A 25,306-nucleotide genomic window follows, 5' to 3' on the forward strand; every position below is an offset into this window, starting at 1 on the left:
GACACATGAAAGTAGATCCAATATTTTGTTTCATGCTTGAAATGTATTACAAGTCTTATTCAAATATGCAAAAGAAAATCACAAATCTGACTGTTTTGCTATTTTAGCCTCATATCTGTACCAAATTATGAGACAAAATATGGAAAACCTTATTTCTGCTCAAGGCACCAACGTTCTTGGTGTGCAAACCAAGGTAATATGTGCCCACCTTAAATTTGAAACTAAACAGAAAATGAAGGTATAGTGATTGATTGAATACACATAAGTTTGGCTGCAAGTAAAACATACAAAGTCTTTACTTCATTTTAAACTTTCAATGTCACAGAAAACTTGCACAATATTAAAAACCTAACTTTCAAAATTATGGCTCTTACTGGCTTCATGAAACAAAAGAACTTGAAAAAATCTGAAGTTCATTAGAAAAAATGTAAATTCTTTAAATTTATTATTTATGCAAACACACGGAACATGCTCAGGTTCATCGACTTCATCCAACTACAATTAGAACACTTTTTACATCACAGATTATAGATGTCTTCACAATTTGAACATTAAAAAGTTGAAAAGTCTACTAATAGGTCAGCTTATCCATAATCAGCTACAACTCCTTTTAACATCAGAAAATTAAAATGAGATTTGATAAATCAATGTCAGACAACATACTTTATTCTGATGAGGTTATCACATTTTACTGCCAAATGTTTTAGCAATTATTTCATGTTCTTTTTAATTGGACCAAAACCCCTCACAAGTGGTATGAAAAATTAAATTATATATTTCTGAACCATTCTAATATGTTATGCATTGATAATAGCCAAACTCAACAACTATGTAATAAAAGTAATCCATGTGGATAATTGTTCAGGATAGGTAGCTAGTGCAACTGCAATAGTTTATTTTATTCACAAACTGTATTCACACAATACTTAATTTGTACATGTTCATCATACTATTTCCTCTACATGAATTTTACTTCACTAACATTAGTTTTCTTTGTACTGTGTTCTTAAAAAAATGTTTTCATTCCTTTTGGAGTCCCTCTGTATCCTTTGAAATGCTATCTAAACATTGCTTGTTTATTACTTAGAATTTTTGTTCAAATGTATACTGAACTACATCTGCTTTAAATAAATTTAGTTCCAGAATAGTTTCTCATTGTGAAATATTATGGGGTACAGATAAAAACTGACAGGAGTGCAATTATAAATTTGACTAATGGCATGCTGTATTAATTGTATTCAAATCTAAACATAGATTTGTAACACAATGATTGACCCACTGCTTTTTCTAAAACCAGAGATCAGTGTTCAAAGGGCACCTAGTAACAAATTGGATAGGATGCAATGGGCCAGTGCAATGCAAGGAAGAATGTACAACTTGTGAAGTAGTGTCTTTCACAGAAATACACCAGACAAGAACAAACATTTTACAATAGCAACACCTAATGAACCCTATGCTGCCAACACCACCAAGCTATTTCGTTCTTTTAATACTGTTAAAGCAGTTATCCATTTTTGTTGGAAATGAATTCTTTTCAACTTCTAAACAACTTTTAGAAGAGATTTTTTTGGGAAGAAAATTAACTGAGTTACCACTACAAAGTAATTTCTATTTACAAGAAAAGTGTATTGTCATAGTTACAAGGTTAGAAATATTAGAATATAAAGTACATACTATTCCAGGCAACAAATAGGAAAAACTAGTGAATAAAAGCTCCAAAAAGTGTACAAGTAAAAAATCAAAACCTCAAATTCCTCATTTAAAAAGTAAACAAAACAAACCTGAAGTGTTTCAAGTCATTCAAACTTACTTTGGCAAATTCCATTTTACTAAAGTTTAGAAAATTCAAATTTCATTTAATTGCATTTCTCCAACAGATATTGCCACCTTGAGCCATGTTCTGATGAGGCATTATTTCAGTACATATTGTACACATGCAGTTAATTATAAATTTATTGCTTGTACATGTAAGATTTCATATGCAAACACTTAAAAAAACTTAACCAGCTAATCAAGCAATTTCATAAGTTTATGTAACATTAACTAATGAAAACAAAATGCATAATCCCTTCTTGTGGATAATGGGTTCTGATTTTCTTTTAGATTAACAATTTCCCTGCTGTTTCAATTTTTTTCACCTTTTTAGGCTCCCCTTGTGTTACACCCCATCTGCCAGAAAGGATAACAGAATTGCTACAAGGCCTCAACACTTTGTAACGAGCCATGGAAAGAGCTGCCCAAATTGAGATACTTTACAGGTTCCTTTCCTTGAGACAATTGAGCACTATTCACTGATGGTGCAACCAAAAATCAGAAAATAACAGAACCTCCCAATGTAAATCTGCATCCCTCCCAGCATACTGAAATACATTAATATGCTGGAAGGGAAGCAGATTTACACTGGCAATTCTCATTAGCTTCTGCTTCCCTCCCAGCATATGGTGTAGTAAAACCAAGACAGTCCACCCCGAGGGTTCTCCTAAGAGGAATCATTACCCTTTTCCTCTTTTAAACTCATGGTTGCTTCAAATGTTTTTTGCACCAACTTGATAAACAAATGAAAATTAAAAGCTAAGATTTCCGTAACTAATTTTCTAATATGAAAAAGAAAATTGCTACATACAAACATACAAAATTTAATAGTGGATTGAAAAATCTTTACTGAACTACTTCCTTTTTATTCCAGGTGTATTACAGATAGCAAAATCCATACATTCCTTAAATTCTTCATATGTTTTTGATATTGGTAGCTTCAAACAATTAAGGCATGTTTGTCCTGTTGGAAATCTGTACTGTATTATCCCATCACTATGCAAGAATTTAATTGAGGGGCCAGGAAGAAAGCTGATGACTGGAATGACATTTGTACCCGTTGCAAAAGTCAAGATTTCCTCAAAAGAAGCTTTAGTTGTTCCATCTGAAAAGAAAAAAATAGTTTATTCACAAAAACGATGTGCAATAGAACCTGGTTATACTGATCGATTTGGCCAGTTGCCCAAATGATCATCAAAACCAGCTGATTACTGTTGATTCTTTGTGCACTAAAATACAGCTGTGTGTTGCTAAAGAGACAGTAGGTCAGTACAGAATGAAGATCTTAAACTTAAAAATACAAGCTGTTTCTTAGGATAGATGTGTGTTGTACATGTGATATTTTCACCCTAGATTTCCCATCCTATATGTAACCAAATTAACAAAAAGCAAAATTCCTTCTGGTTGATAATATATTATGTAATGTTAATTTTGAAATCAAAATAATGGGCTTGTCATGCCCAGTAAAGACAAATCATATCTTAAAAGTTATGAATATGAACTTTATTCAATGTGGATTCCTTTAAAAAAATGGACAATGTGCTACAAACATGGCCACCAAAGGTCAGATGACCTGGCCTTGTATTCAAAAGGCTGCGTTTGCTGACAATGCAACCACTAGGTGGCGCTGCAGTGGCACATGCACAATGCAACCTGTGGCACTAAAACGTCACAGTCTGTGACATCAGGCAGCTGCCAGGACTAAAGATGGCGCTGCTCAAATAATTACACGAAGGCAACCTAAACACATGGCAGCACACAATGGCCGGACGGAGTGAGCAGGGAAGGAGTGAGCAAGCGGGCCGGGGAGGGAGGAGGCGAGCGAGCTGCGAAAGCGCCCCCGTGCTCTCCCTGCTTTCCCCACCCCCGCTCTCTCCCCGCTTCCCCCACCCCCGCATTACGTGATGTCATCTGCGCATGCGCCAACCAGTCCCGTCAATGCGGAACGCAGCGCATGCGCAGAGAGTAGGAACCAATCTGCGCATGTGCGCATATTGGCGCAGTCTGATGACATCAGCTGCTGGCTACGTTATCAATAATCACTTTGTATTCAAAAACTTCCTCATTGTCTTGAAAGGACAAAAAGATACTTTCCAGACTAAAAGGTGTAAATTACATCCATCCTGAAACCATCAACCTGAGGTCCTGGTCCATTTTGTGGTCACACCAGGGGAGAAGGCCATGTGTCAAACAACAAATGTTAATGTGATGAATTTCTACCTTAAAAGGCAACCCTTTGGAGACAGAGACAGCAATCAAGCAACATCACAGAAAGCAGTTTCTGTGGAAGGAACCAGCCAGGCAAGAAGCAGCAGAGAACTGAAAATGACCATTACCTCCAGTCTGAAGTCTTAACCACCAGAAATCTACGATACCTCAGCAAGTTCAAGGTGAAAAACACACAGGCCTGCATCTTTAAAACAGACCATCCTCTGGAGAAGTTTCAGCAGATTTACTGTAAACCATGAACATCCACCTCACTTTGAATTACAACTTACCCTTTTTCTCCCTCTATTCGTGTGTGTGCGCGCGTATGTATGTGTGAGTGAGTGTGAGAGAGAGTATGTGTGTGTGCCTGGGTGAGGTTGCAACCATTTCGGGATTGATGTAAAAATTAATAGGTTTTCTCATTGGTCTAACAAAAGATAACTATCATTTGTCTGTTATTTGATCCTAAAAAACACTCAAGGACTAACTCATCATTTTAAATAAAACAGGACTGCAGTCAGTTGGGAGGTGACCAGTGGGAACCACCCACACCTCTTGCCACCCGTCTGTAACAGGTTGCTCTCCAAACAACATGGTCCATCGCATTAGTCACAGCTCAAATGCAGTGTCCTTAAACAGCTAGGTTACAGTTATGCGCAACAAAGATTTGTTGTAAAATACAGTGCCAGAATTTGCAATAGAAACTGTCTAATATACCTTTATCAATTTAAGTAGATAGCTACCTATCAGTCAATCTCTCTTTCCTATGTTTTGGGACTACTCCTCAAAGAAGTTTAGCTATAATAGTCGTAAAGTGTCTTTGGACCTAAACCATAAGCACAGCCATTACATCAGCAGCCCACCCCCTACAAATACTATTCTGCTTTGGGGTAGCATTTGTCACGGACTTGTATTATTTTTTTCTCCTCGGATTAAAAACTGTGTGCGCGCCTTTAAGAGTTTGTTAAAAACAGTGCACCGTTAAAGGGGAGAAGATTCTGGAAATCTGGAGACAGTGTACTACAACTGCATTTTTGGTTACCCTGAGCAACTGAAGTAGAGCGAGGTCACATAGTGTGATGTGTCCATTTTGACTGTGTGTGGAACTGGAAGGGACTGGTCTGAACCAGTTAGTACTGGGAGACAGTTCCAGTGAGGCCATATGGAATTAGAAAACGACAAGGAACAAGGAGGTATTGAGTCAAAGAGTGATGCAATGGAATTGGCTAAAATTCAGTTGGAAACAAAAAAAACTTGGACAGGAAAAAGAAATAGAACTAAGAAAACTTGAATTGGAAAAAGAGGAAAGGGAGAAAGAGAGGAAATTTAGGCTAGAAGAGATGTAACTAAGACAAAGGGGTGGTCTTGACTCCAGGGAAAATTCGGGTCAGGAAGCATCTGAATTCAGCTCAGGACCCAGCAAAAAGCTGTTTTAATTTATACAAGCTCTTCCCAAATTTGAGGAAAGGGACGTAGAGGCATTTTTCATATCTTTTGAAAAAAATAGCCAAACAGTTGAAATGGCCGAAGGAAAGCTAAACACTGCTGATGCATAGCAGGTTGGTAGGCAGAGCTCATGACGTTTATGCCATGCTTCTTGAAGAAGCTTCTGCAGATTATGAGATGGCAAAAAAGGCACAATCTCCTTGTGTGTGAGTTCCTCCCTGAAGCTTACCATCAGAAATTTCGGAACTTATAGAGATTGGCTGGTTAGACGTATGTAGTATTTGAGAAGGTGAAGCAAATTAATTTTGACCATTGGATCCGAGCATTAAAGATGGAAACTACATATGAGAACCTTCGAGAGTTGATTCTCTTAGAGGAATTTAAAAACTCCATTCCTTCAGTAGTGAGAACTCATGTAGATAACCTGAAAGCGAGGAAAGCACCAGAAATTGCTGATGATTTCGAGCTTGTGAATAAACCAAAACCTTTTGTCTGTCACCCTCATAAACCCGAGGAGGATAGAAAGTGGGAGAGTGAAAGGAAGGCAAGTAGCCGGGGACAAGAAAGAACAGCTGGGAATGCCCCAGTATCACCTCCTCAGGCCAGAAAGGAAGGTGCTGAGGGTAGAAGTGAGGTTCGCAAGCCAAAGTGTTGTTATTGCCACAAAATGGCTCATCTTTGGTCCGAATGCTGGAAATTGCGAGATAAACCCATAGGACTTGTTGAGGTACGCAAAGCAAATGCAGAGGAAAAGACTCTGACTGAGAGTATAGCAGACCAGGCTATAGCATTAATAGCTTTAAAACCAGATACAAAAACAAAAGAGAGTGTAGAGGTTAAGAACAAGATACCAGAAAGTTATAATGAATTTTTGTCAAAGGGGAAAGTAACTCCATATCCTGTAAGTGAGGCAGGAAAACCTATCATTATACTCAGGGATACATGAGCAACCCAAACACTCATGCCAGGAAAAGATATAATGTTTCAACCAGAGAGCGCCTTGAAAGCTATAGTTTTCGTTAATGGAATTTGCGGGGAGTATATACCCGTACCTTTATATAAAGTACGCCTACAGTGACTTAATATCTGGGATAGTAACTGCAGGTGTTGTCCACAGTTTGCCAGTAGAGGGAATTGATCTACTTTTAGGAAATGATTTAGCTGGATCAAAAGTATCAGTTTCTCCTATAATTAGGAACCAAGTGAAGTTAGGGAAACAGAGCAATTACAGGAACAAGTTCCAGGAATATTTCCTGCGTGTGTCAGCACTTGAGCAATGGCTAAACAGGATCTATTGTCGAAGTGGCACCACAAATTAGCCAAGTATCTGAAACCTTACTTGGGGACTTAGATAAACCAAATGAGATGTTTAACCGATCGTCCATCATTACAGCACAGCAAGCTGATCCAGAGATATACCGAATAGCACAATTGGTTCTGACAGAAGCTGAGACGAAAGGAGTTCTGCAAGCTATTATATGGCAAATGGGATTTTGAGGAAGAAATGGAGACCGTCTCATAGACCTGCGAACGAAGACTGGACAGTTGTTGAACAGATAATGGTACCACCTAAGTATCGCCCGGGATTATTAAGGTTAGCACATGACATTCCTTTTGCAGGACATAGGGGAATTCCAAAGACCAAATCATGCATAAACCAACATTATTACTAGCCAGTTGTTACAAAGGATGCGAGACAATTTTGTAGAACATGTCAAATGGTGGGAAAACCACAACCTACCATAAAACCGGCACCACTAGTTCCCGTACCAGCGATTTGAGGAACCATTTAGTAGGGTGTTGGTAGACTGTGTAGGACCCTTGCCAAGAACAAAAGTGGGACATCAACACATACTTACCATCATGGATATGGCTACTCAATTTCCAGAGGCCATTCCTTTGAGGACAATTGCTGCTAGAATTGTAGTAGAGAAGTTAACCCAGTTCTTTAAGAGATATGGGTTACCACTTGAAGTTTAATCAGATCAAGGTTCTAATTCCATGTCTAAGATATTTCAAGAAGTCATGGGCAATTTGGGCATTAGACAGTTGAAATCTTCAGCACGTCACCCACAGTCACAGGGAGCTATAGAGATACCACCAAACTCTTAAAACAATGATTGGAACATACTGTCACGAATATCCACATGACTGGGATAAAGGACTAGACTTGCTTTTATTTGCCACCAGAGACTCACCAAATGAGTCTACAGGCTTCAGTCCTTTCGAATTGGTTTACGGACATGAAGTATGAGGTCTTCTAAAACTCATAAAAGACAGATTCTTGGAACAAAAGAATGAATCTTGAATGCTGGATTATGTATCTGTGTTCCAGGAAAGGCTCACGAAAGCTTGTGATGTGGTTCAGGAACACCTTAAAGCATCCCAAGCCAATATGAAACAAAATGGACAGACAAGAAAGCAAGAGCCTGCGATTTTCAACCTGGGGATGAAATATTGGTATTGTTACTGTGACAGGGAGAACCATTAAAATCACGGTTCAGTGGCCTATATACAGTGATCAAATGAGTGGGTAAGGTAGATTACTTGACTGACCACTGCTTGCCGGAAGAACCGGTTGTGTCACATCAATATGTTAAAGCAATATTATCGCAGAGATATCAGGTAATTGGGGCTGTTGAGAAGGAAAAGGATTGTGAGGATGAGGCAGAAGGAAGCCTAGAAATTTCTCAGATTGAACCTCCATCGATCAGATTAGCGAATAAAGAATGCCTCGGAAAATTAGATGACATGCTTTTGCACTTAGAGGCAAAACAACGTGAAGACCTAACCAGGCTTTTCATAACATTTAGAAGAGTTTGTGGGGATAAGCCGGAATGTACAACCTTAGCCACACATGATGTGGCTATAGGGGGAACCGTTCCTTTAAAACAAAATTCTCACTGCTTAAGTCTGGACAAACAGGCCCAAGTGAAAGCAGAGATTCAGTATATGCTGGCAAACAATTTGATCGAACCTAGTCAAAGTAGCTGGAGTTCACCAATAGTTCTAGTACCTAAACCTGACTGGTCAACCCGGTTTTGTATAGACTATAGAAAAGTCAATGCGGTAACGAAGGCAGACTCCTATCCAATTCTGCGTTTAGAAGACTGCATCGACAGAATGGGCAGTGCTAGGTTTCTTACCAAGATCAACTTGTTAAAGGGATACTGCAAGTTCCTTTGACTCCTTGAGCCAAAGAGATATCAGCTTTTATATCACCTGATGGTCTTTATCAGTGCCGGGTGATGCCAGTCATTCGGGCTAAAAAATGCCCCAGCCACTTTTCAACGATTAATGAATCAGGTTCCCAACTGTGAAGTGGATTTGGATGAAGTACTAATATACAGTAACACTTGGCAAAAACACTTAAACCAGCTAAAAATTCTGTTTACAAAGTTACAAGCCACGGTCTTAGTAATACATCTAGCAAAAAGCGAATTCGGAAAAGCAAGAGTAACTTACCTCGGACACATAGTGGGGCAAGGACAGTTATTGCCAAAAACGGCAAAGGTACAGGCCTTAGTAGAGTTCCCTATCCCTAAATCTAAATGGGAAATAATGAGGTGTTTAGGGATGTGCGGTTTTTACAGGATATTTGTACGGAATTTTACTGTGGCTGCTCCATTAATCAATTTGCTACAAAAAAAGAAAAACAAAGTAGTATGGTCAGATGAATGCCGGGCAGCTTTTGAAAAGCTAAAGGCAATCTTAACTAATGAACCAGTGTTGGCTGCTTCAAATTTCACTAAACCCTTTAAAATAGCAATCGATGCTAGTGACCTGGGGGTTGGTGCAGTCCTATTGCAGGATGGTGAATCAGGCATAGAGAAGCCAGTAGGGTACTTTTTAAGAAAACTAAATGATCAAAAAAAAAGTATGTCACTGTAGAAAAAGAAACATTAAAACTTTTGCTGGTTCTCCAACATTTTGAAATAGATGCCCACCAGGACTGTAAAGAAATACTAATATACACTGACGATAACCCATTAACGTTTGTGGAAAAGTTCAAAACCAAAATGCTAGAATATTTAGATGGAGTTTGTTGTCACAGTCTTATCTAAAAATTATACATATTTCAGGGAAAAACAATGTTATTGCTGATGCTTTTGTCACGAATTTAATTATATTAACTCATATAGATGGCGATGGCATAAAGAAAATGCTGTAAATTATTAGCAGAGTGAATGGTGCGTGAATGCGAAAAAATGTTAGTGCTTTTCCTATTTCAATTTTTTTTCCACTGTAATGAAACATATTTCGGGAATGGCGTTTCATTTCGCCAAGGGGAGCGGTGTCACAGACTTGTATTATTTTTTCTCCTCGGATTAAAAACTGTTGTGTGCCTTTAAGAATCTGTTAAAAACAGGAGAGAAGATTCTGAAAATCTGGAGACAGTGTGCCACAGCTGCATTTTTGGTTACCCTGAGCAACAGTAGCAGAGAGAGAGGTCACATGGTACGATGTGTCCATTTTGATTGTATGTGGAGCTGACAGGGACTGGTCTGAACCAGTTAATTCTGAGAGAAATTTCCAGCAAGCCGATCTGAAGAATGGATCTGTTTCATTCTCTCTCAAGAAAAATTCTACAAAGCTACAAGCCAAGATAATTCCATGAGAAAGGAAGAAAAGCTTTTTCTTTTTTCAAGCAATTATTTTTATTGCTGTGCCCATTGTTGAAAGAACTGTTTAATGCTACTGCAGCCAAACTGTTTGAATACCTATCAAGAACAGAGTATTTTCATCAAATCCGGATGAAGACTTCGAATAAACTTTGATTATCTTAACAGAAGACCTCATTCACTGGGAATGCAAAATGCTGACTTATTTATTTTATTTTTAAAAGACAGCTAATTTTAAAAACTCTACCTTTAAAACCAGACCACTGTTATTTTTGAATGTATGTACGTGAATGCGGGAGTTAGATTAAAATAAGAAGTTATAGAGTCTTTAGACACAGTGTTTAAGATTTAGTTTTTTAATAAATAATTAATGTGTTGTCTAAAGATACCTGGTTTGGTCTGTTTCATTCTGGGGACGCTAGAGTGTTTAATTTGGCTGTTTTTACTGGTTTGGTGAAAGCTTAATAATATGTTGCGACCTGTGAAGTGATGGGACTGAATTAACAGTGCGTTGCTCCCGCCGCGTTTGTAACATACTATACAAAATCCAAGTACAATAGATAAAATTCCATTCTCTGAGTTGGAGTGGTTTTGCATCATGTTTCAGATGTGAACTGAAATCTCACCGGTAGTATGTGAAATATTAAGCGAGGCACCCTTTCTTCTAAGATCGCTAAGTCTTGACTGAAGGAAAATGTAACTTTTGGGAAAGTGTGCACATTTTTGATCTATTCAAACAAATCTACAAATAATCCGAGACTGGTTTCCAAAGGTGGAAATGAACTATTACTGATCATCTAAAATATCTAATGCAAAACATTTTAAAGTAATAATCTTCTCGGCAAATTCTCCTTGTTGTAATATATATTATCTTTTATATTACTGTCCTTTTGACAACAGGCCCAAAACAAACTAAATAATTTGGTCCCATTCATTCTTCTTGCGTCTAAGATGTATACTGTAAAATCATAATCATACCTTCTACATCTGCTAAGTAATCTCTCCAGAAGCCGACCACTCTAGATTCTGCAATCATTCCGTTACCATCTGGTGAAAAGTTGATTGAGAAAAGTTTTTCAAATGTCACTGCTGTTAACTTCTGAGGTTTGTAGCACAACAGCTCAGAGAATACTTCTGGGTATTTTTGAATGTTTTCCAAAACACCAAGAACCTTCAATCCTTCACAGAACCTGAGATAAGGAACCAGAATATTAAGAGGTAGCTCTTGTGATATTGGTTAATTCTGTATCTGTAGAAATTTAGAATCTGCAGCTTAACTAGCTTGTTTCAAATATCTACACCAGAGGGAAAAAAGACTACACAAATAAGGTAGATCAGCAACATGGTAGGATTTACAATCTTTGAGTGAAAGGATCCTCCACACACTATAGAAGTAGTCCAAGTTGCTAATGGAAAATAATTAAGATACTGAAAGCATGCTGCACAATTTTAGTGAGAAAAAAATTTTGTATGAAATTATCTGAAATTCCTGTGTTATTTTAAAAGCAGTAAAACATATGGATTTATACCTTCATTAAAACAATGCAATATTGTTATGCAACTTACTGATATTGCACATTTTGAATATCCCGAATAAGTTCTTGGAAGTCAATAAAAGGATGCAGGGCAGTTAACTGTCCTTTCCTATATTATATAAACACTATCTCCATTGGTCTGGCATGCCAATTTTTAACCCCAGAGATAGAACAGCAGCTAGGAGGAGGAATTAGGTTGTTTTGGTTTAGAAAAAATATCTCTAGAACAGGCCTACCAAAGTGCAGGCTGACCTTAGTTACCAGATCTAAACTATAATAATGCTTAGTAAAAGCATGAATCATGTAGCAGCCGCAGCTGATACTTTTGTTACATCTCGGCTTGACTATTCCAACACTATCCTGGCCGGCCTCCCATCTGACACCCTCTATAAACTTCAGCTCATCCAAAACTCTGCACAAAGTCCCATTCATTCATCATCCTGTGCTTGCTGACCAGTCTGGCAATGACTCAATTTTCAAATTCATATCCATGTTTCCAAAAACCTCCATGACCTCGCCCCTCCTCTGTAACCTCCTCCAGCTGTACAACTCTCAAAGATCTCTGCTCTCCTCCAATTCTGGCCTCTTGTGTATCCCCTATTTGAATCGCTCCATCAATAGCAGACATGTTTTCAGCTGCCTAGTACCCCTAAACTTGAATTTCCTCTTTAAACCTTTCCACCTTTCTCTCCTCATTTAAGAGGCTCCTTAAAAGTTACCTCCTTGACTAAGCTTTTGGTCATCTGCCCTAATATCTCATTATGTGGCTTGCTGTCAAATTTTGTTAGCTAATGCTCCTGTGAGCTATATTGGGATGTTTTACAACATTAAAAGCATGATATAAATGAAAGTTGTAGTTGCTTTTGCTGTAACGGGCTCTTTTTAAGGTTTGTCCACAAGGCAACAAAGATCAGAGAAAGCCAGTTTGTCCTATTTGAGGGCTCCTTAGCTGATAAATGGTGACTATACAGTCGTGTTCAACCTGAAATTTTATCAATCTTTAGTTGTGATCCATAAGATACAAGAAGTTGACCAACTTTTTGTCAAGCTTTTGCTCTGTAAATACATACAAGTTCTTTCAGCATCCACAAATTAAATCTACATTCCAATTCAGATTTAGCAACAGGACAACATAAAGGAATGATAATTTTCTGCTAGAAATGGGAATTCAAAGACCACCTTAGATGTAAATTTGGGATGAAGTCCAATGATTGCTTCTTTTGCTATGCCAAATTCAATATGGTTGTTTCACTAATGACATATAGAACTTTATATTTCGTATTCATGTGAACATGGAAACTTACTTCCTTGCATAATCACCTAAATGCTCATTTTCCAGGTTCTAGAAAAGGGAAAGGGAACACAAATTACCTTCAATTTACAGTGGCACCCTAAGAAGTTAGCAATGGGCTTCACAACTGAACCCCTCCTCAAACTGGAGGGGGTAAGCAGCAAGGCGAACCACAACAAACAGGTATGGGTCAACTATTTCCTACTCGCTGTGGAAACCTTCTCCTTCTCTCCAATAGTAGCTGGAGGGTTCCCCCAGTCCAGCAGTCAGGTCCACAACTGCAGCCTCTCAGGACTGTAACTGTTACTGATTCCACACTAACTACTGCTGCAAGAGACCCTGCCATGCAATGGACTTGCACAAAGGGTGTGACTGAACTGTACAAATGACCAGGCTCACTAAATCTTCCTTTACCTTAAGCCTGGACACTCAGAGCACACTTCTGATGCACCCCCACTGGCTAACATGCGATGAAAAGGATGCATGAGGGGAAGGAAGGCAGGGTGGGGAAGAGCTGCCTAGGTCCTAAGCTCTGGAATTCCCTCCATATATCTCTCTGCCTCTGTTCCTTTGTTTTCTCCTTTAAAACGCTCCTTAAAACCTACTTCTTTGACCAAGCTTTTGATCGTCTGACCTACCATCTTTGCGGCTCGGTGTCAAATTTTGTTCCATAATGCTCCTGTTAAACACCTTAGGGCCATTTTATCACATTAAAAGCACTATACAAATGCAAATTGCTGCTGTTATTGAAATTTTGCACACCACCCTCCCCAATCACAAGTAATGCTAACTCCTGGGACAGACAAGGAGAAAATAATACACCCAATTTCAGAAGAGAACTCTAGAAAATCTGCCTCCTTCCCCGACTTCCAATTCAATCAAGACATCTCAAGAACATGACCCATCACATGACAGACTTAACTAATCCCCCTTAGATATATCCCAATGTCCTTATGAGTACAGGTCTGTGCAAGACCAGAAAACAGTTTCTATCCAGCAGACAGGTTTTAAAGGTCAAAGACTTCAAAGCTGGAGATTGAAGGTAGGAAATTAAAATTCTGAAACATTTTTAAAAAGCGAGTATGGAAGGCAGAGAAAACAAAGACTAGAAAGTAGACAACCAAGGTGATTACTGGCAGATACTTCAATGCCAGGAGTCTAACAAATAAGGCAGATAAGCTGAGGGCATAGATACATGCAAGTATGATACCATAGCTATTACTGAAACATGGCTTAAAGGAGGGCAGGAATGTCAGCTCAACATCCCTGGTTACAGGATTTTCCGATGGGATGGAGAGGGGGATTAAAAAAAGGAGGGGGTCGCAACACTGGTTAAAGAAAATCACAACTGTAAGGAGGGATGTTATGCTAGAAGGATTATTGAGGCCACATGGGTCAAGCTGAGGAACAGAAAAGGGGTAATCACACTGCTCTGGATATAATATAGACCTCCAAACAGCCAGAGGGAAATAGGAGAGCAAATATGCATGCAAATTGCTCAGAAATGCAGAAATAATTGGGCAGTAATTGTTTAGATCAACATTTAGAATTTGACTTAGAACTTCAAAACTGCAGAAGAAGCGGCAAGCTAGTTAAGATATCTAGTTAAGAGAAACTGCTTGTCAATGGCAGTGACAGTTAACTGTCAATCAGCTGCATGTGGTTGCCTGAATAATTATTAATTACTGTAGCAGGAAGCTGATTTAGTAGTTGTAACTTGTGTGAGAGTCATAAGCTCAAAAGTTGGTGACTGCATAGATCAGGGAACTGAGTGCTAAAATTGGGAATTTGGTGCATGTGGGAATTCTGTGCGGGGGGGGGGAAAGGAAGTGCTGCTTTTTATTTTTGTTTTACTTGAAGTAGCTGGCAGTGTGTTTTTGGGATAGTTTCTTGGAGTAGCACGTTCAAGAGCCAGACAGCAGGCTATACTAGAAATGGTACTGTGCAGAGACAGGATTAATTAATGACCTCATAGTGAAGGTGTCCTTAGGTAGCAGTGATCATAACATGATCGAATTTCACATTGTTTGAGGGAGAGAAGGGCGAATCTAAGACTAGTGTTTTAAACTTAAATAAGGGCAATTATGAGGGCATGAAGGTAGAGCTGGCTAAAGTAAACTGGCAAATTAAGTTAAGGGGTAGGTGAGGAGATGCAATGGCAGACATTTAAGGAAATATTTCAGAATACTCAGAAAAGCTACATTTAAGTGGGAAAGAAAGACTCTAAGGGAAGGATGCTCCATCTGTGGTTAAACTGAAAGAAAAAGCATACAATTCCACAATGATGAGTGGTAGGTCATAAACAACAGCAAAGAATGATTACAAAGGTAATATGGAGGGAGAAATTAGAGTACAAGAGAAAGGTAGCTAGAAATATAAAAGACAGATAGTAATAGTTTCTACAGGTATTTAAAACGGAAGAGAATAAGTAAAGTGAGTGTTGGTTCTCGAGTGAACGTCTGGGGAATTAATAATGAAAAATAAGGAGATGGATGAATTGAACAGATATTTTGCATCTGTCTTCACTGTAGAGGACACAAATAATATCCCAAAAAATTATTCGAGCTAAAAGCTGACAAGTCTCCAGGTCCTGATGGATTTCATCTTATGATCTTAAAAAAAATGGCTGCTGAGATAGTAGATGCATTGGTTTTAATTTTCCAAAATTCCCCAGATTCTGGAAAGATCCCATCAGATTGGGAAAATAGAAAATGTGACTTCTCTGTTCAAGAAAGGAGGGAGACAAAGCGGGAAACTACAGGCCAGTGAGCTTAACATCTGTCATAGGGAAAATGCTGGAATCTATTATTAAGGAGGTTATAGTGGGCACTTAGAAAAATCTCAATGTAATCAAGCAGAGTCAACATGGTTTTACGAAAGGGAAATCATGTTTGACAAAGTTATTGGAATTCCTTGGGGAAGTAACAAACAAGGTGGATAAAGGGGAACCTGTGGATGTTTTATACTTAGATTTCCAGAAGGCATTTAACAAGGTGCCACATCAAAGGTTACTAAACAAAATAAGAGCTCATGGTGATGGGGATAACATATTAGCATGGATAGAGGATTGGTTAGCGAACAGGAAACAGAAAGTAGGGATAAATGGGTCATTTTGGGGTTGGCAAGGTGTGACGAGCGGAGTGCCACAGGGATCTGTGCTGGACCCTCAACTATTTACAATTTATATCAATGACTTGGATGAAGGAACTGAATGTATGGTTGCTAAATTTGCTGATGACAAAGATAGGTGGGAAAGTTGTGAAGAGGACATAAGGATTCTGCAAAGGGATGTAGATAGGTTAAGTGAGTGGCCAAAGATCTGGCAAATGGAGTATAATGTGGGAAAATGCGAACTTGTCTACTTTGGCAGGAAGAATAGTAAAGCAGCATATTATTAAAATGGAGAGAGACTGCAGAACTCTGAGGTACAAAGGGATCTGGCTATCCTGGTACATGAATCACAAAAGTTTGGTATGCAGACACAGCATTAGGAGGTCAAATGGAATGTTGTCGTTTATTGCAAGGCGAATGGAACATAAAAGTAGGGATGTTTTGCTACAGTTTTATAGGGTATTGGTGAGACCACATCTGGAGTACTGTGTACCGTTTTGGTCTCCTTATTTAAGGAAACATATAAATGCGTTAGAGAGGCAGTTCAGAGAAGGTTCACGCAACTGATACCTGGGATGGGGGTTTATCTTATGAAGATAGGTTGGACAGGTTGGGTCTTTATCCATTGGAGTTTAGAAAAATGAGAGGTGATCTTATTGAAACATACAAGATCCTGAGGGGTCACCCATTTAAGATGGCGATGAGAAATTTTTTGTGTGTGTGTTGGGAGTCTGGAATGCAGTGGAGGCAGAGTCATTGAATATGGTAGATAAATTCTTGACTAACAAGGGAGTGAAATGGTATCGGGGGTAGGCGGGGAATAGTTGAGGACACAATCAGATCAGCCATGATCTTATTAAACAGCGGAGCAGGCTCGAAGGAGCCAAATGGCCCACTCCTGTTTCTAATTCGTATGTTCAGTGTTCTTCTTTGGTATCCAAGCTAGGAGGCTGTAACTTTCTAGCACTTTCGTTATCTAGTAACTAATATAGTAAAAGTAATCAAATAAATAAGGATAGACAGACAAGGCAGGGCAGATGGTGTGCCATGACTGCAACATGTGAGTGTTTGTGGAAAGCACTGCTATCCCAGACAACCACATCTGCAGTAAATGTCAATGACTGGAGCAACTTTGATTCAGAGTTGTTGAGCTGGAGTCCAGTTGCAGACATTGCAGGGCATCAGGGAGGGAAAAGAGTTACCTGGATACTTTGTTCCAGGTGGCAGTCACAACCCTTTGGTTAAGTAGAACTTTACAGTTGGTCAGTGGTCAAGAACAGAAGGGCGTGGCTGAGAGTCAGGCAAATATCACAGAATTGTTACAGAGCAGAAGGCGACCATTCAGCCCATCATGTCCGCACCAGCTCTCAAAGAGCAATTCACTCAGTTCCATTCCCCTGCCTTCTCCCCCGTAACCCTGCACATTCTTCCTTTTCATATAACAGTCTAATTCCCTTTTGAATGCTTCAATTGAACCTGCCTCCACCACACTCTCAGGCAGTGCATTCCAGACCTTAACCACACTGCGTGAAAAGTTTCTCATGTCACTTTTGCTTCTCTTATCAAACACTTCAAATCTGTGCCCACTCATTCTCAATCCTTTCACGAGTGGAAACACTTTCTATCTACTCTGTCCAGACCCCTCATGATTTTGAATATCTCTATCAAATCATCTCTCAGCCTTCTCTTCTCCAAAGAAAACAGTCCTAACTTCTCCAATCTATCTTCATACCTGAAATTCCTCATCCCTGGAACCATTCTCGTGAATCTTTTCTGTACTTTCTCCAATGCCCTCGCGTCTTTCCTAAAGTGCGGTGCCCAGAACTCGACACAATACTCCAGCTGAGGCTGAACTAGTGTCTTATACAAGTTCAACATAACTTCCTTGCTCTATATAGGGATCCAGCATGTAGTGATGAAGGAGCCTTGACCCTTGTCATTGACCAACAGGCATGAGGTACTTGCTACCTGTGTGGACGAAAACAAGGACTGCAGGGTGGATGTGCAAATTGAACATAGCACCATGGTTCAAGATCAAGAGCGAAAAGGAAAGTGGCAGTGATGGGGCAGGGGGGAGGAATGGGAAACAGTATAGCCAGCGGGGTAGATACTGTGTCTACTGCAGCGACCAGAAGTTCCAAAGGTTGTGCAGCTTGCCCAGTTCCAGGGATAAAGACATCTCCCTGCGGCTGGAGACGAACTCCAGTTTTTTGAGGGGTGGACTGGGGGGGGGGGGGGGGTGGTGGTGGGGTGGCGGTGGCAAGATCCAGTTGTCGTGGTCCACTTAGGAACCAATGACACAGGCAGAATTAGGAATTATGTTATGCTCAAATTAAAATGCAGAACCCCAAAGATAATAATCTCTGGATTGTTACTCCAGCCACTCACAATTGGCATAGCGCCAAGCAGATTAGAGAATTAAATTCATGGCTCAAAGAGTGGTGTGGGAAGGAGTTTTGATTCATGCAGTACTGGATCAGTCCTGGGGAAAGAAGGAGTTGTTCCATTGGGATGGGCTCCACTTAAACCGGGCTGGGATCAGTGTCCTGACAATTTATGTATCTAGGGTTGTGGATAGGGCTTTAAATTAAAAAGGGGGGGTCTGGGAGGGGTCAAATGATAGGACATTTAGAAATATAAAGATAAAAGTCAAGGCAATAGAGCAGTGTAGCAACTTGGGTAAAGACAAGCAAAGTGGGACAGGAGGGAACAGAGGGTTTAACAATAATAGTGCATCACCAAATAAGGTCCATGAAAAGAATAGGAAAAATAAAATTAAAGGCTCTTTATCTGAATACATGAAACACTTGTAAACAAGGTAGATGAACTAGTGGCATAAATAGAGATAAATAGTTTGCATCTAATTGCCATTTAAGACATAGTTACAAGGTGACCAAGGTTCGGAAATATGCATTCCAGGGTACACAACATTACGAAAAGACAGACAGAATGGAAAAGGAGCAGTAGTCCTGTTAAGTAAAGGATGATATAAGGACATTAGTGAGAAAGGATCTTGGCTCAGATCAGGAAGTATAAACCAGTATGGGTGGGGATTAGGAATAAAACGGGTCAGAAAACGCTGGTGTGAGTAGTTTATAATGATAGTTATACCATTGGACAGAGAATTAAGCAAGAAATAATTGGAGCTTGTAACAGAGACAGTATAATAATCGTGGTGGACTATTATCTTTATATAGACTGGACAAATCAAATTGGCAAAGGTAGTCTTAAAGATGAATTTGTAGAATGCTTTTGCAACAATTCCCTGAAACAATATGTGGTGGAACCAATTAGGGATAAAGCTATCTTAGCTCTAGTATTGTGCAATGAGACAGGTTTAATTAGTAATCGCATAGTAAAAGATCTTCTAGGAGTTGAGGAAAAAGGGATCATAATACAATAAACTTCCATATCAAGTTTGAAAGTGACATACTCCAGTCCCAAATAAAATTCTTAAACTACATTAGTATGAGGGGAGAGCTGGCTAAGGTTAATTGGGTAAATAGACTAAAATGTATGGCGATAAACAGTGGGAAGAACAATTCAAAATATTCAATAAAAATACATTCCATTAACAAAAACTCAGCAAGAACGATCCATCCATGGCATAATAGGATAGTATTAGATCAAAAGAGGCTTATAATGTTGCAAAGAATAGTAGCAAGCCTGAGGATTGGGAGTATTTTAGAAACCAGCAAAGGGAGACCAAAAAGTGAATAAAAAAGGAAAAAATAGCATGAGAGTAAACTAGACAGGAATATAAAAACACACTGTTTAAAAGTATATAAAAAGGAGAGTAGTTAAAATCAATGTTGGTCCCTTAGAGACAGAGACAGGAGAATTATCACAGAGAATGAGGAAATGGCAGAGACATTGAACAAATATTGCGCATCTGTCGACAGCAGAAGACACAAATTATATACCAGAAAGAGGGTGATCAAGGGGCTATTAAGAGTGAGGAACTTTTTAAGGTAATTAATTTTCAGCCGAAAGTATTGGAGAAACTTAAGGGACTAAAAGCTGATAAATCCCCAGAACCTGATGACCTATATCCAAGGGCTTTTAAAGAGGTAGCTGCAGAGGTAGTGGATGCACTCGTTATGATTTTCCAAAATTCCCTTGATTCTAGACTGGTCCCAGTGGATTGGAAGTTAGCAAATGTAACTCCACTATTCAAGAAAGGAGGGCGAGAGAAAACAGGGAACTACAGGCCAGTTAGCCGGAGATCATTTATCAGGAAAATGCTGGAATCTATTATTAAGGAAGCCATAAGATCAGACAAAGTCAAAATGGTTTTACAAAAGGAAAATCGTGCTTGACAAATGTATTACTTTTTTGAGGATGTAACTGGTTGGGTAGATAAAAGGGAACTGGTAGATGTAGTATACTTGGATTTCCAAAAGTCATTCAATAAGGTGTCACACAAAAGGTCAATAAGCAAGATAAGGGCTCATAGAGTTGGAGGTAATATATTAGCATGGATGGAGGATTGGTTAACGGACAGGAAATAGAGGGTAGGGATTAATGGGGCATTTGCAAGTTGGCAGGCTGTAACTAGTGGAGTGCTGCAAGGATCAGTCCTGGGGCCTGAGCGGTTATAAATGACTTAGATGAAGAGACCGAGAGTAATACATCTAAGTTTGCTGATGATACAAAGTTAGGTGGGAATGTAAGCTGTGAGGAGGACACAATGAGGAGGCAAAGAGATATAGACAGGTTAAGTGAATGGACAAGGTGGCCAATGGAGTATAATGTGGGTAAGTATGAGGTTATTCACTTTGGTAGCAAGAAAAGCAGAATATTTTTAAAAAGGTGTGAAACTTGTAAATGTTGATATTCAGAGAGACTCGTACAAGGAACACAAAGTTAGTATGCAGGTACAGCAAGCAATGCGGAAGGTAAATGGCATGTTGGGCCTTTATTGCAAGGGGACTGGAGTACAAGAATAAGGAAGTCTTGCTACAATTGTACTCAGCTTGGTGAAACCACACCTGGAGTACTGTGCGCAGTTTTGGTCTCCATATTTAAGGAAGTATATACTTGCATTGGAGGCAGTACAGCAAAGGTTCACTAGATTTGTTCCTGGGATAAGAAGGTTGGCCTCTGATGAGAGGGTGAGTAAACTGGGTCTGTATTCTCTGGAGTTTAGAAGAATGAGAGGTGATCTTATTGAAACATACAAGATTCTGAAGGAGCTTGATTAGCAAATGGTTGCATCCCCGGCTGAGAATCTAAAATACGGGGGCACAGCCTCAGGATAAAGGGTCAATCACTTAGGACCGAGATGAAGAGACAATTTTTCACTGAGAGATTGTGAGTCTTTGGAATTGTCTATCCCAGAGGGTTGTAGATACTTCATTGTTGTGTATATTCAAGCAGGGAATTAAGGGACATTGGGAGTGGCAGGAAAGTGGAGTTGAGGTATATCATCAATCATGATCGTATTGAATGCAAAGCAGGCCCAAGGGGCTGAATGGTCTACCGCTGCTCCTTTTCCTTATGTTAAGAGCAGGGAGATTATCAACACTAGCTAGGCCACAGCTAGAGTACTGCACACAGCACAGGAAGAATGTGATCCCACTAGATGGGGTACAGAGGAGAGTTATGAACCATCACACCAGCAATATTGAGCCAGTACTCAGTCGTGGAGAGTTTTTGGAGTCTACTGACTGACCTTCATAATATCAAGTTTGGCTTTGCTTTCTCATAATTACAAGGTATGCAATTGCTTCAAAACAAGATATCCCCCCACTTGATGGGTAAAATGAGAACCTTTTAGTGGCGATTACTGAGACTTGGTTGCAGGAAAACCAGGTTTGGGAATTGAATATCCAAGGGTACTCAGTATTTCGGAAGGATAGGCAGGAAGGAAAAGGAGGTGGTGTGGCTTTGTTAGTAAAGGAAGAGATCAGTGCTGTAGTGAGAAACGATATAGGCACTGGAGATCAAGACACAGAATCAAACTGGGTAGGAATACAAAACAGCAAGGGAAAAAAGTCCCTGGTGGGGGTAATCTATAGGTCCCCAAACAGTAGTTCCGCAGTGGGGCACAGTATAAACCAGGAAATACTGGGGGCTTGTAGGAAAGGTACGGCAATAATCATGGGTGATTTTAATATGCATATAAACTGGATTAATCAAATTGGCAGGGGTAGCCTCGAGGGAGAGTTCATTGAATGTACTGAGATACATCTGTTTGGGGACTCGGTAATCCATGTTTGGAAAAAGTGGGAAGAGAGAAGAGGAGGATCAGTGGATATTGATTCTGAGATGCTTATGGAAAATAGGTGTGTTTATCAAACTTTTATTATTGTAAAACAGACTTGCTACCAGCCTTTTGAGATTCATCTTTTGTGGTTCATATATATATATATATATATATATATATTCTACTTCAGTTTTGGAGCGATAGAACAAATGCAAATAATTAATTGAAATATAGTACAATCATATAGATGCATATAGACTGGATTAATCAAATTGGCAAAGGTAGCCTCGAGGGAGAGTTCATTGAATGTATTAGAGATTGTTTTTTGGAGCAATATGTTGTGGAACCAACCAGGGAGCATGCTGTTCTAGATTTGGTATTGTGTAATGAGGTGGGATTAATTAATCTCATCGTTAAGGATCTTCTAGGGAAGAGTGATCATAGCATGCTAGAATTTCAAATTCAGTTTGAGGGTGAGAAACTGGAGTCCCACACTAGCGTTCTGGAGTTAAACAAAGGTATTTACATAGGCATGAGGACAGATTTGGCCCTAGTGGACTGGGCAGGAAGACTAAAAGGTAGGACAGTTGATGAACAATGGAAGATGTTTAAGGAGATATTCAATTCCTCCCAATTAAAATATATTCCAGCGAAGAAGAAAGATTCTAAGAGGAGGAACAAACATCCATGGCTAAGCAAGGAAGTTAAGGATAACAAAGACAAAAACTAAGGCATACCATATTGCAAAGGCCAGTGGCAGGCTGGAAGATTGAGAAACTTTTAAAGATCAACAAAGGGTTACTAAAAAAAGTAATAAAAAGAGCAAAGGTAAATTATGAAAAAAAAACTAGCGCAAAATGTAAAAACGGATAGCAAAAGCTTCTATAAATATATAAAAGAGTAGTTAAAGTGAATCAAAAACAAGAAATGCTGGATTCACTCAGCAGGTCTGGCAGCATCTGTGGAAAGAGAAGCAGAGTTAACGTTTCGGGTCAGTGACCCTTCTTCGGAACTGACAAATATTAGAAAAGTCACAGATTATAAACAAGTGAGGTGGGGGTTGGGCAAGAGATAACAAAGGAGAAGGTGCAGATTGGACCAGGCCACATAGCTGACCAAAAGGTCACGGAGCAAAGGCAAACAATATGTTAATGGTGTGTTGAAAGACAAAGCATTAGTACAGATTAGGTGTGAATATACTGAATATTGAACATCAGCAAGTGCAAACCTGAAGAAAAACAACCTGAAAAAAACAGTGGGTAAGCAAACTGAACAAACTAAGATGAAATGAAATAAATGCAAAAAAAATTGTAAAAAATGTAAAAAGGAATGCAAAAAAAAAAGGAAGAAAAAATAACTAAAAATGACAGTAAAGTGGGGGGCTGTCATGCTCTGAAATTATTGAACTCAATGTTCAGTCCGGCAGGCTGTAGTGTGCCTAATCGGTAGATGAGATGCTGTTCCTCGAGCTTGCGTTGATGTTCACTGGAACACTGCAGCAATCTCAGGACAGAGATGTGAGCATGAGAGCAGGGGGGAGTGTTGAAATGGCAAGCAACCGGAAGCTCAGGGTCCTGCTTGTGGACTGAGCGGAGCTGTTCCGCAAAGCGGTCACCCAGTCTGCGCTTGGTCTCCCCAATGTAGAGGAGACCACACTGTGAGCAGCGAATACAGTATACTACATTGAAAGAAGTACAAGTAAATCGCTGCTTCACCTGAAAGGAGTGTTTGGGGCCTGGGATAGTGAGGAGAGGAGGTAGTAAATGGGCAGGTATTACACCTCCTGCGATTGCAAGGGAAGGTGCCCTGGGACGGGGACGAGGTGGTGGGGGTAATGGAGGAGTGGACCAGGGTGTCGCGGAGGGAACGATCCCTTCGGAATGCTGACAGGGGAAGGGAGGGAAAGATGCGACTGGTAGTGGCATCACGCTGGAGGTGGCGAAAATGGCGGAGGATCATCCTTTGGATATGGAGGCTGTTGGGATGAAAAGTGAGGACAAGGGGAACCCTGTCACGGTTCTGGGAGGGAGGGGAAGGGGTGAGGGTAGAGGTGCGGGGAATGGGTCGGACACGGTTGAGGGCCCTGTCAACCACAGTGGGGGGAAATCCTCGGTTGAGGAAAGAGGTCATTCTCCCAGTTTCTCCGTCTCCGACGCATCTGCTCTGATGATGCTACCTTCCATGACGGTGCTTCTGATATGACCTTTTTCCTCAACCGAGGATTTCCCCCCACTGTGGTTGACAGGGCCCTCAACCGTGTCCGACCCATTCCCCGCACCTCTACCCTCACCCCTTCCCCTCCCTCCCAGAACAGTGACAGGGTTCCCCTTGTCCTCACTTTTCATCCCACCAGCCTCCATATCCAAAGGATCATCCTCCGCCATTTTCGCCACCTCCAGCGTGATGCCACTACCAGTCGCATCTTCCCCTCCCTTCCCCTGTCAGCATTCCGAAGGGATCGTTCCCTCCGCGACACCCTGGTCCACTCCTCCATTACCCCCACCACCTCGTCCCCGTCCCAGGGCACCTTCCCTTGCAATCACAAGAGGTGTAATACCTGCCCATTTACCTCCTCTCTCCTCACTATCCCAGGCCCCAAACACTCCTTTCAGGTGAAGCAGCGATTTACTTGTACTTCTTTCAATGTAGTATACTGTATTCGCTGCTCACAGTGTGGTCTCCTCTACATTGGGGAGACCAAGCGCAGACTGGGTGACCGCTTTGCGGGACATCTCCGCTCAGTCCGCAAGCAGGACCCTGAGCTTCCGGTTGCTTGCCATTTCAACACTCCCCCCTGCTCTCATGCTCACATCTCTGCCCTGGGATTGCTGCAGTGTTCCAGTGAACATCAACGCAAGCTCGAGGAACAGCATCTCATCTACCGATTAGGCACACTACAGCCTGCCGGACTGAACATTGAGTTCAATAATTTAAGAGCATGACAGCCCCCCATTTTACTTTCATTTTTAGTCATTTTTAGTTATTTTTTCTTCCTTTTTTTTTGCATTCCTTTTTACATTTTTTACAATCTTTTTTTGCATTTATTTCATTTCATCTTAGTTTGTTCAGTTTG

The 25,306-nt window shown here is 40.1% G+C and overlaps 1 protein-coding gene across 4 annotated transcripts in view; it reads right to left on the bottom strand.

Annotated features, from left to right (window-relative positions):
- Window positions 1-349: 349 nt before the first annotated feature.
- The window catches only part of g2e3 (G2/M-phase specific E3 ubiquitin protein ligase), a 169,181-nt gene continuing 144,224 nt past the window's right edge, over window positions 350-25,306 (bottom strand). For all 4 annotated transcript variants that reach the window (XM_068039370.1, XM_068039369.1, XM_068039368.1 and 1 more), the window contains 2 exons: window positions 11,067-11,278; window positions 350-2,917 (listed from right to left, as the gene is read on the bottom strand). In XM_068039370.1, coding sequence (XP_067895471.1) covers window positions 2,667-2,917; window positions 11,067-11,278 — 463 coding nt within the window. In that variant the 3' untranslated portion in view covers window positions 350-2,666. The remainder of the gene's footprint in view (window positions 2,918-11,066; window positions 11,279-25,306) is intronic.

Source organism: Heterodontus francisci, chromosome 9 (assembly GCF_036365525.1).
Source record: "Heterodontus francisci isolate sHetFra1 chromosome 9, sHetFra1.hap1, whole genome shotgun sequence".
Taxonomy (NCBI): Eukaryota; Metazoa; Chordata; class Chondrichthyes; order Heterodontiformes; family Heterodontidae; genus Heterodontus; species Heterodontus francisci.